This window comes from Delphinapterus leucas, chromosome 18, assembly GCF_059928025.1.
Source record: "Delphinapterus leucas isolate spDelLeu-1000000601 "Yukka" chromosome 18, BTC_Dleu_Yukka2, whole genome shotgun sequence".
NCBI lineage: Eukaryota > Metazoa > Chordata > Mammalia > Artiodactyla > Monodontidae > Delphinapterus > Delphinapterus leucas.
Window position 1 is genome coordinate 79094732 of NC_143146.1, and position 12212 is coordinate 79106943.

The window sequence follows — 12212 nt, forward strand, 5'->3', positions numbered from 1 at the left end:
GCGCTCCAGCCTGAATCCCAGGCGGGGATCCCTGGCTTCCCCGGGCCTTGGTGCCTGGGCCCTCTCCCGCCGCTCCCAGGGAGGTACCTGCGGGCAGAGGACAGCCATGGGACCAGAGGCCCTGGGGTCCCAGGGGCATTCGGAGCCAGCCACACAGGAGCCAGGCGGGGAGCTGAGGCCTAGGCTCGGGCAGAATGAGCCAGCTGGGCAGGGCCTGCAGCTCTCCTCAGAGATGCCACCTGGAGAGAGAGATCCCCACGCTGGAATATCAGCCCCTGAAAACAGAGACCTTCCACTGCTGGGCTCACGGCCGTCCACCAGGGCCGGAACGGAGTTGGTGCCATGGGCATCAGGTCTCGAAGTAGCTTTGGCCAGGGCCTCCCTCAGGGCACCTCTGGCATTTTGCAGGCAGAGCCCCACTTTGGGCACAGCCTACCCTGGGGGTGTTGCCTGGACTCGTGCCCACTCCAGGGAGACCCAGAGACCCAGACCAGTGACACTCCTGTTGCGCTGTGCGCATCTGCTCCGTGGGGCTGGAGTGGGGCTTTTGAAGGAGGGGCCCACGGCCGGGAGGGGTGGGGAAGGCACAGGCCAGATGCTCACCTGGGCTGCTTCTCGTCCTCCCCGTGGGGCAGGGCACGGGGTACAGGGTCCCCTGCGGGCAGTAGTGGCCTCGAGGGCAGGGTCCATTGAGGGGGAAGGCAGAGCTGCTCCAGGGAGTGGGGCTGGTGGCACCCCCCTCGCAGTAGTAACCAGCTGAGCAGGGTCCTTGAACATAGAGAGATGTAGATTTTAGGGCAGCTGTCTGTGCTACGACATATCTTGCCTCTCCCTGATCGCTGCCTGCTGTCCCCAGTGCCGGAGCATCACAGAAATTAAAGTAGGAGGAAGGAGGTCAGGGAAACAAGGAATGACTTCCGCATGGGGCCTGGGGTGAGGGGTAAACCACAGAGATGCTGGCTGAGGGCACTCACTGTGCAGCCAGTGCTGCTCTAAGCTCTTGATTTGTTAAGACCGCACGCTCCACAGCCACTGCGGGACGTGGGGTGCTCTCAGCCTCCTTCTACAGGGGAGGAGCCTGAGGCCCGTGAGGCTGGCTTGTCCAGGGTCACGCCTGCACTGGGCGCATGGCTGGCATGAGAGCCCCAGCGGCACCTCCTGAAGCCCCGCTCTCGGCCACTAGGCTGAGGCCTCTCAGGGGAGGGCTCAAGGGAGGAGGTGCAGGCGGCCGCACTGAGACGCGGGCCAGCCCCAGACCTGTGCTGTGTGCGCCCGCACGCAGCTCTGCTGGGTTGCTGGTACCTACCCTCGGGCTGCCCGTTGCCCTCCCCAGGGCAATACGTCCCTGCTGGGCAGGGCTGGCAGGCCCTGGAGGAGAGAGCGCCTTCTCGCGGGTTCAGGCTTCCCTCTGGGCAGGGGAGAGGAGAGGACGTCCCTGCTGGGCAATAGTGACCTGTGGGGAAGGGGGGAGCGAGACAGCTCTCAGCACCCAGAGGCCACCACCTCCTGCCATTCGTGGCAGAGAGCACAGCCAGAGGGCACGCCAGGGGTGCTGGTGCGGTGGTGGGAAGAGGCCGGGAGGGCTTGCAATCCAGGCAGTGTGCGGGGGCCCTGCTGGAGGTCAGTGCGGGCAGCCGGGATGTGCCTACGTGCACGTGTGTGCCCTTACGTGTGTCAGAGTGTGCGTGGGTGTGCACACAGGGACAGCAGCACTGTTTCTGGGCTCATTACTTAGTGAGACGTAGGTGACGTGCATGGTCTGGCTCTGTAGGGCTGAGAGAGAGTTTCTTGTCTTGAAGAAAGTGGGGTCATGTACCGCCTCCTCCGGAGAAATGGCTGCACCCACGACAGGCAGCCTGGCCACCCAGACACACTGCAGAGTCTTCTCTGGGGGGCATCTGCTGAGAGGGAGTTAGCCCTCACCCCAGGGTGGAGATCCCCCGGGGCGCCGTGGGCTCGCTTTGCAGAGTGGCGGCCGCCCCAGGACAGCAGCGTTTAGGTCAGAGCAGGGACTGACCAGATGTCCTGCCCGCAGGCCAGGGCTCTGCCCTCTGTCACCCCCATGGCACTCGTTGGGAACTTGTGGTGAGCAGGAAGGCATGGCCGTGGGAGGGGGAGTTGGCAGCCCAGGGTGGCAACCTTCACCCTGCATCCTCCTCTGCAGCACGGGTGGCCCCACTTCACATGCGGGCCTCTGGCTCCTGGGAAGGGCTGAGGTCTTGCCATCGAGCATGGAGCTCCAGGACAGAGCCAAGTTTGGGAAGACAGTGGTCCCGTCTGCAATGAACCCTCAGGGGCACTGTCCATTGGGGTCACGCGCAAGGTCCCTCTGTCCCCAAGAGACGGGCCTGAGGGCATCATTACCTTTGGGGCAGGTGGTGGCCTCCACAGTGGCAGCCGTTTGGCAGTAGGTGCCCCCTGGGCAGGGCAGGCAGGTGTCAGCTCCAGGCAATGGGCTGAAGGTGCCAGGCTCACAGGGCACCTCACTGTGGGCCCCTGGGGGGCAGCGGAAGCCAGGGGGACATCTGTATCCATGGGTGCCATCGGAGGGTGAGGGGACAACACTGCCTCCCAGGCAGATGTACCTGAGAAAACGGAGAACCATGGCTGAACCTCCTTCAGCACGACCTTGGGGTCCTGGCCAGGCTGAAGGCGAGAGCAGGCGTAGCCTTTGGAGGCCCCTGTCATCGGAGTTGTGCTGAGGGAGGCCAGTGCGGCCACAGCCAGGGTCCGTCCCTGGGATGAGAGGAGCTCCCCTTTGGCAGGAGACTAAGTAGCAGGGGCTCAGGAAGCCACTTCTGGGCAGGGTCTGACATTTTCCAGAGTCAGCACGACTCCCCTCTCCAAATGTTCCGTCCTCGGGACCCCTGAGCCGATGGCACAGGTCTTCCTTCGCACAGGACCTGGCCGGAGCTTACTGGTGGCCATGGGCAGTCTCCAGCCCTTTGGACAATGAAGGGGATGCACCTGCCAGGAATCTTAGGCACCTGTTGGCAGAGGCTGTTGGCTGACGGGATAAAAACCAAGGTCTGGCAGGGGCCACAGAGGCTGTGCAGGCCGAGCACACCCAGAGCTCCTTGGACCTTGGGAGGTCAGTGCTGTGCGGGCCTATGAGAGTGTGTTCAGTTCAGCCCTGTATCTGAGGGATGGGGCATCGGAGGACCGCGCTCCTGGGGCAGAAAGTCACCCTGACCTGGGCTCCTGAGAGGGTGCCAGGGAGAGACCTGGGAATTTAGGGTTCGTTTGTGAACTGGGGGCCCTGGAAAGCCTAAGCTAGGGAGCCTCCGCCCTCCTCAGGCCACCGCTCACCCTGCATCACAGATCTCGGCCTCCAGGATGTGGGATAGCCCAGGACGGCTGCAGTAGTGCCCCGGGGGGCACGGCTGGCACTGATGCTCACTGGCCAGGCCTGGGGCAGGGGAGAAAAACCCAGGCGAGCATGGAACTGGCGAGCCTGTTCCCCTGGGGCAGAAGAAGCCAGGGGGACAGATGTCATTCCCAGAGAGCCCAGGGGCCTCCACCTGTGGATCCAGAGAGAAAGAAGAAAGGATGTCAAGGCAAGACTGTGGCCTCGGGCCGCAAACACCGCTGCTGGCTCCTGGGGGAGAAGACTTAAATGAGGCTACTTCCCGCGAAATCGCCCTGTTACTACGTGCTTTTACGTGCCAGCTACAGCCTCTGGGGGAGGATCTAGGGTGCCTGGGGGCAGCCTCTTCCTAAATCATAGCATCCGCTCAGTGACCTCCCCTCCCTCCCTTCATCTCCCAGCCTGTTCTCTTCTCTGGTGTTGATGTGGACTCGGTGACTTCCAGAGTAGGGGATGTCTCTGTTCTAAAGGGGATGCCGGGGCCCAGAGAGGGCGAGGGGTGCGCATGTCCATGGTCATGCAGCCAGTCAGTAACAAAATGAGAACCAAAGCCAATCAGCCAGCACACCAGTGCCCATCTGTCTGTCCAATGTGGGTCCGTGCGTCCACCCACCAACTGACTCTCCACTGCCCTGCTCTGCAGAATAATCCAACATACTGATGGTTGCTTTCCCACCATGCGGCCTTGAGAAAGTCCATTACCCCACGTGTTCCTCAGGTTCTTTCTGTCTAAATGGGGTCACCCTGAGGCCTCCCACAGGGCCATCGTGAGGCCTGCTGTGTCAACGTGTGTACAACACATGGATGCTGCCAGCACATGTAAAGGCTGTGCACGTGTGACCTGCTAATATTGCCACGTGTCTCAAACCCAAGATACCATCTGCTGGAAGGTGAGCAATTTAAAAGAAAAAATTTCACTGCCATTATGATTGCCAGATGCCAAGGATTATAAGATGATGCTGGTTCTAGAGATGGTGAATGTGAAAAAGACACTTGTCTTAGAATCATTGAACTAAGCCACCAGGCCCCATGCCAGGCCCTGGGGACACTTAGGTGAGGAGGGTCTGGCCCTCAGGGTGCTTCAGCCCTGGTGGGAGAACAGTCAGCTCAGCAGGAGCTGTGTGGTCCAGTACGCACGCGGGCACTGCAGGGTGGACTCAGGCATCTGTCTGGGGTGCCGTGCCCCCATTAGGTACCTTGTGTTGGATGGGGGTGGGAGACACCGCTCCCCCTGAGCAGTAGTGGGAGGGGTGGCAGAGCCCCGACGGCTGAGACAGTCCTTCTGAGGAGCAGAACATCCCTGGAAGAAGCAGACCCAAGGGCGGGTGACAGAGGGCCTTCCCTCACCTCCCTCATTCTCCAGCCCCAGCCCCAGCCCTCCTGGGCTATGCCCCTCCTGCACACACCCTCCAGCAGGCTCTCAGACCCACAGGCCCTGGGGGAGGGAGAGGCTGTCCTCTTTCTCCAGCAGCCCCAGGCCTCTGAAGTGAACTCGGGATGCGTCCTGTCCTGAGCGCTAGAGGTGCACGTGGGCTGGAGCACAGGGCAAGAGGAAGCCCTGGGAATACAAGGACGGTGGGGGCCATGGCCCCTAGGGGTTGGTGGGGCCTGGCCCACGTGTGGACCTGACCTTGCTTTCCTTGATGCAGCCACTGGACTTGGGAGGCGGTGCCGTGACAACAGGGGCCCGGGGCCAAGGCGCTCACCCTCAGGGACTTCCGCTGCCCTCCTACTGCCCCTCACGCACTCCCCAGCCTTCCAGCCTAGGCCTTCTGCAGGGCCCACGCCCAGAAGCCACGAACCTGCTGGGCACAGCTCACAGTGCAGCTCCGCAGTGGCCCCTCGCCTGGGCCCGAACGTCCCCCGAGGGCACGGGTGGGCAGTGGCTGAGTGGGAGCCAGGGGGACAGAAGTAGCCCCGGAGGCATAGTCTGGGGCCATCGGAAGTGGGACCTGGGGGCAATGGCAGGGTCAGCCCGAGCTTGTGGGGGGACCCCCACCCTCCGAGCGTCCTGGGTTGGAGGCTCAGGACCCCCAGGCTCTGAACCTGCCTTGGCCCAGGCCCTCGGTGCTTTATTCTTTGTCTGATTTCTGGGTATGTTGGCTGCAGGGGCCCCTCAGTGTCTGACTGTCTGCCGTGGTAGCAGAAGGCGCATCGCCCAGGAAACCTCTGTGGCCCCTGATATCTCCAGCCTCCAGGGACCCTGGCTGCTCCCTTTCTCTAGGACATGGCACTTGCCCACACTGGTCACATCAGGGCCACCATCCCTCCGTGGCCTGCAGACCCCACTGCTCAGGCCTCTCTGCTGGGCCAGTAGCCACCTGCATTTAGAGACGGCCAAGGCCACATCCTGACCTCGGGTGTGCAGATGTATCTTGGGGCAACTGAGTGGAGCCACAGCCAACACAGAACCTAGAGCCCTCGACCTCAGACTGTCCTGTCCTGCACCTCGTGCCCACCATCCTGGGCTGGGCCCTGGGCATCCATGCAACGGCCCGTCCTGGTTCAAGTCCCCGACAAGCCCTTCCCTCATACCTGCCTGTGTCAGGGACCCCTTCCTTCACTCTGCTGTCGGTTGTCAAGGGCTGCACGTGAATCATAATTCTACGACCGTGACAACAAGCTCCTGGCATAAGAATTCCCTAGACACGTTCTAAAGGCAAATCTAAAAGCGCACATACAGGGAGGACACCAGAGTCTCCCTCAGGCTACCCACTGCGCCTCCTTTCACAAGTCCCTCCCCTCTCTCTAACAAGGGAGGCGGATCCTGGTCTTCGAGGAGCCCGTGAGAGCTTGATGTTCCCGTCACTGGCACCTGGCCCTGGGGCTCAGCACCCTGTGGGAGCCTCGTGCTCAGCCCCAGCAAGCCCACCTGTGCCCAGGGCTTCGCAGTAGAATCCCGCGGGGCAGGGCTCACAGGACCCCTTGGCCTCCTGGGGCTGGAATGTTCCATTCTCACAGGCCTTTGGCTGGCGGGATCCCTCGGGACAGTAGAAGCCAGGTGGGCACCGGAAAGATGAAGGGGTGGCTGAGGTCTGGCCAGGGGGACAGTAGTAACCTGCTGAGCATGGCCCGTCCGGGAAGCGCTTCCCAGCCCCTGTGGCGACAGGGTGGAGACAGTGGACCTCGATTCAGATGAGAAGGGAGAGGAGGAGACGGAACTGTCAGAGGGAGGCCGTGGAGCTCAAGGCACCAGGCTTTGGAGCCAGACTCTGCACCCCTCCTGGCTCTGCTGCCACTACTGACGCAGAGGTGCAGGAGGCCTCTCTGAACTCAGGCTTTTCGTCTGTAAAAGAATAGCCCTGGGGACTTCCTTGGTGGCGCAGTGGCTAGGACTCCGTGCTCCCAATGCAGGGGGCCCGGGTTCAGTCTCTGGCCAGGGAACTAAATCCCACATACGTGCTGCAGCAAAGACTTTGCATGCCACAACTAAGGAGACCGCCTGCCGCAACTGAGGAGTCCACATGCTGCAACTGAGGAGCTGGTGCAACCAAAGAAAGAAAGAAAAAGAAAGAAAGAAAGCAAGAGTAGCCCTGTTGTGAGGATACATCCGTTAAGAGGCCTGTCTGGTCACATCCCATGGGCTCACGCGGAGTCAAAGTGAGAGTGCTGACTTGGGAACCAGGAACACAGGCCAGGCTGAGGTGGGTGGAGGTGTGCAGAGCCCTGCGCCTCGCCCACAGGTGATGGGCCAATGCCTCATACCCCAGCCTTATCCTCATATGCTCTTGTGGGGATCCTGGGGCCCTGGGGACCATTTGGGGGAATACACGCCGCGCTTCTTCTGCTCCCAGCCCCACACACCCCTCTACTTACTGCCCAACTGTGTCTTCTAGGTGGTTTATGCATAAATGGAGTAGACCACTAACATTGACAAATGCACATCACCCTGTCTCTTCCTCTCTCCAACTTGGTTACAGCTGTGTCCACCGTCTCATTCTGGGGCTCAATCCTGGGGCGTCCCCCTGAAGTCCTGCCCCTGAGCAAGGCTGATAACCTTCAAAGCTTGTGGCAAGCACTCCACAGTCCCTCTCTAGGACACTCCTGGAATCAGGGTATGCTGGGCTGGGGTGTTGGTCTTTCTTAATGCGACCCCTTCCCCTCTGTGAACTTGGGGCCAGGTCACCTTTGCCTTCCCCTCCAATCCCGTGCCCAGTCCTCAAGCAGTGTCTCTTATGTGGGGGCTGCGGGTCATAAGTGATGTGAGGGGACCTAGGACGTCTGCCCTCAGGCAGGTGAAGTGTCTCTGGGACAAATGGATCAGTTAAGGACCCCGCAAAGTCCCAGAGAGCTGGCTCTCGTCACCTGAATCTGAGCAGAACTGTCCTGCAGGGCAGGGCCTGCAATCCTTAGTGCCACGTGCGCTGGGCCTCTCGCGGAAGGTGCCCCTGGGACACGGGTGCTGAGTGGGGGTCTGGGTACCCAAAGGGCAGTAGTAGCCAGCAGGACAGTCCACTGGCCAAGGAGGCGTGGCTCCTGGCCCCTGGATCCCATAGGGACAGAACCTGTGGACACAGTCAGTGGGTGGTCAGGAATGAAGGGTCAATGACTTCTATATCCCAAGGCTTTCTAGGAAAGGAGGCCCCTCCAGAGCTCCCAGGACATGGAGGGTTTGGGCAGGAGAAAATCTGAGGTCAGAGGAAATGGACATTAAGGCCAACAATGTCCTCCTGTCTCAGAGTCTTGTGCGTGAAGCCTGCAGCCCTGCAGGCCTCTGCGCTGGCATTAATGTTTATTACTCTGGGCTTCATAGGGCAATGGGGGCCTGGAGTTCCCGTGGTCGCCAGTCTCTGCAACAGGTTGGAGCCCCTCTGGCTCCCGGGGGGGCGGGGGAGGCAGGAGAAGTCAGATGTCACCGGGATGGAGAAGGAGCCCCAGCCCAACCCCAGCTCCTCACTTCCCAGCAGGGCAGGTCTTGCAGAGACTCTGTCCAGGTTCATCCTGATACTGTCCCGCGGGGCAGAGCTGGGGCTCCAGGCTGCCTGGGGGGCATGAGTGCCCAGAGGGGCAGAGAGTGCCTGGAAAAGCCAAGGGAGACAGTTATTTCCTCTCGGGAGACTCCCCATCTCCCTCCAGCCAGAGCCCAGAGGCCTTCTGACCTGCCCCACGTCAGTGAGGCGGGGATGGGGTGTGTGACTCATGGGGCCTGGGACACCCCCGGGCCCTCACAGCTCAGTCCTAGGAGCACCTGGCGGGGAGGCAGGTTCCCTGTGTGGAAAGCCCACGTGGTGGGCGGGAGTTGGGTCTGCAGTGAGCACGCTGGGGCGGCGCAGGGCGGTGCGCTCCATGGGCCGGGCGGTGGAGCTGGAGCCTCACCGGGTACGCAAGGCAGACTCAGGCTTCCGGTCAGAGCACCTCTCACCAAAGGTGCTCCCAGGGCGTTCCTAGTCCTATGAGATGTTCCGAGAAAAGTAGCTTCTTTTGGGAACTGCTGTGTGGACTAAGCCCCCGGGAGCCCCCTGTGCTCTAAGGAAAGGTTCTGGAAAATCAGAGGGATAAATAAAGGATGCAGCTGATTCCTGCCTTGTGCTGACGCCCAAGAGGGTGAGGAGAGTGAGTGTTTTCTCATTAGAATTTTAAATCCTCCAAGTAAGAGATCATTGGGGGGGCATCCAGTGTTCTCCTGCTCATTCTAAGAATGTCATTCCTGGATCTTAATGTGGTAAATAATTTATATTATAAATATGCAGAGGGGGGCATATCCATTCAAAAATGTGAGAGGTAACTCCAAGGGATTTACAACAAACAAGGACACAGAACCCTGTGTCCAGACACTGGCTGAGAGGCTCCTACCCTGAGCCGCAGTCCCCTGGAAGGCGGAGTGGCCATGACTCTCCTCCCGCAGGTGAGCCTACACAGGCACATCCCACGTGGGACCACTGTATCGCAGAATCTTAGAGTGGCCGATGGCAGGCAGCTGGCTAGAGATGCGGACAAGAGAAAACTGCCTGGCAGCCTGGGACAACCCTGGGGTGAGGCCTTAGGAAGGGCCAGTGTCAGAGCCTCAGAGATAACTTGAAGAGAGTTCAGGCTGTTAAGGACATCGTCAGAGATGCACTTAGGGACATATTCAGGACCTTACTTATGGACAGGATCAGGGCATTATTTAGTGACAGCTTAGACTATAAGGGACTAAGTTAGGGACAGTGTCAGTGCTTCACTTAGAGATAACATGAGAGCCTTAGTTAGACACAGTTCAGGCTGTTACTTAGGGATATCTTCAGGGCCTTAGAGCCAGCATTATGGCCATAATTAGAACCAGTGTCAGGGCATTAGTTAGGGCCCAAACTAAGGTGTTAGTTAGGGAGTCAGGTCATTAGTTACAGACAGTGTCAGGGTTTTAGGTAGGGACAGTGGCAAGTCCTTAGTTAAGGAGAGTGTTGGGGCCTCACTTAGGGGCAGCATCAGGATGTTAGTTAGGGAGAGTCAGGACATTAGAATTTCAGATTCTGAGTTAGAGACAGCATCAGGGCCTTAGTTAGGGAGAGCGTCAGAGACTTACCTAGGGACATATTCAGGGCCTTAGTTATGGACAGGATCAGGGTGATACAGAGGAACACCTAAGGGTATTAGGGACATCTTCAGGGCCTCAATTAGCGATAGCATCAGGGTATTAGTTAGGGAAAGAGTCAGGCCATTATTATAGATAGTGTCAGTGCCTTACGTAGAGAGAGCATCAGGGCCTTAGTTAAGGACAGCGTCAGAGACATACTTAGGGACATATTCAGGGCCATAGTTAAGGACAGCGTCAGAGACATACTTAGGGACATATTCAGGGCCTTAGTTATGGACAGGATCAGGGCGTTATTGAGAGATACATGAGGCTATTAGGGACAGCATCAGTGTGTTAGGGAAAGAGTCGGCTGTTATTATAGACAGTGACAGTGCCTCAGGTAGAGACATCATCACAGCCTTAGTTAGGAAGAGGGTCAGGGCCTTGGTGAGGGACAGGTTCAGGCCAACAGTGAGGGACATCTAAGTCTATTAGGGACATCGTCGGGGCCTTAGATAGGGTCAGCATCAGGGCCGTAGTTAGGACCAGTGTTAGGGCGTTATTTAGGGACAAAATTAGGATGTTAGTTAAGGAAAAAGTCAGGAAATTAGTTACAGACAGTGTCAGCTTCTCAGGTAGAGACTTCAAGGTCTAAGTGAGAGTATCAGCCTGTCAGGTAGGAGCTGCATCAGGCCATTACTTACAGACAGTGTGAAGGCCTTAATTAGAGAGAGTGTCAGGGCCTCAGAGAAAAACATAGGGGGCTTAGTGAGAGATACTTCAGGCTGTTCGTTAGGGACATCATCAGGGCGTTAGTTATGGACAGGGTCAGGGTATTAGTGGAAGACAGCTCAGGCAGTTAGGCACACCGTCAGGGCCTTGGGTAGGGGCAGCGTCAGGGAGTAGTTGGGGAAAGAGTGAGGCTGTTAGGTAAAGACCGACTCAGGGCCTTAGTTAGAGACAGTGTCAGGGCCTGCGTTAGGACTAGAATCTGGGCCTCTGTTAGGTACCGTGTCAAGGCCTGAGTTAGGAATAGTGCTAGGGCTTTAGTGAGGGACAGTTATGGGGCAGATTTAGGAAGAACATCTAGGCCTCACTTAGGGACAGTGTCACGGCCTTGGGACTAAATTCAGGGCCTGAGTTAGTCACAGCATAAGGGCTTCAGTTAGCATAAGAGGCAGGATAGTTGCAAGGGACAGGCTTAGGGTAAAGCTTAGGGATCGTGTCAGGAAATGACCTAGGGGTAGTGTCAAGACCTTAGTCACTGAGAGTATCACAGCCTTAATGAGAACCAGTGTCAGGGCTTCAGGTAGGGACAGCATCAGAGCCTGACTTAGGGAGAGCCACAGGAACTGAGTGAGGCCTAGCGTCAGGCCCTTAGCTGGGGACACTGTCAGGGCATGAGGTAGGAGCTGCATCAGCGCCTTTTTTGGGTCAGCAATAGGGTCTTAGTTAAAGACACGATCAGGGCCTGAGGTAGTCACAGCGTCAAGGCCTCAGTTAGGCATAGCTTCAGGGCCTGAGTTAGGCACAGCCTCAGGCCTTCACTTAGGGACAGTGACAGAGCTTTCTTAGGGACAGTGTCAGGACCTTGGTTAGAAATGGGTCAGATTATTAACTCAGGACAGTGTCCGAATTTTAGTTATTGCCGGCAGCAGGTCCTATATTAGGGACAGATTCCGGGCCTTAGTTAGAGACAATGTCAGGACCCTATTTAGGACTAGGGAGACCATTAGGGCTTCAGTGAGGATAAGAGGCAGGAAATTAGCTTGGTATAGAGTCAGCTTCCAGGCCACGGATAGTGTCAGGAAATGAGCTAGGGATAGCGTGAAGACCTTAGTTATTGAGAGCATCCGGGCCTTAGTTACGACGAGTATCAGGGCCTTAATCAGGACCAGTGCCAGGGCTTGATGTAGGGACAGCGTCAGAGCCTAAGTAAGGTACGGCAACACGGCCTGAGTGAGGGACAGTGTCAGGGCATGACGTAGGAGTAGTATAAGGGCCTCTGTAAGATCAGCCTTAGGGTCTTCGTAAAAGACATTCTCAGGGCCTCTGTTAGGGACATCCTCAGGGCCTCACTTAGGGACAGTGTCAGGGCTGACTTTGGGACAGTTTCAGGACCTCGGTAAGACATGGGTCAGGATATTAGCTCAGGATAACATCAGGACTTTAGATATTGATGGCCACAGGGCCTTACAGACAGTGACAGGGCCTGACTTAGGACGAGCATCAGAGCCTTTGTTAGGTACAGTGTCAGGGACTGAGTTAGGTGTTGTTCAGGGCCTGAGTTAGGACGAGCCTCCAGGCCTCAGTTAGGGACAGGTTCACGGCCTCGGGACCAATTTCGGGGCC

The 12212-nt window shown here is 58.2% G+C and overlaps 1 protein-coding gene across 1 annotated transcript in view; it reads right to left on the reverse strand.

Annotated features, from left to right (window-relative positions):
- The window catches only part of LOC149746887 (uncharacterized), a 43946-nt gene extending 35291 nt beyond the window's left edge, over positions 1-8655 (reverse strand). Inside the window, 11 exon segments of the mRNA XM_089899301.1 lie at positions 88-239; positions 604-768; positions 1307-1453; positions 2365-2585; positions 3310-3521; positions 4564-4667; positions 5170-5319; positions 6240-6464; positions 7673-7872; positions 8265-8385; positions 8556-8655. Of these exon segments, the coding sequence (XP_089755427.1) occupies positions 88-239; positions 604-768; positions 1307-1453; positions 2365-2585; positions 3310-3521; positions 4564-4667; positions 5170-5319; positions 6240-6464; positions 7673-7872; positions 8265-8385; positions 8556-8655 (1797 nt within the window).
- Between the last annotated feature and the right edge of the window lie 3557 nt (positions 8656-12212).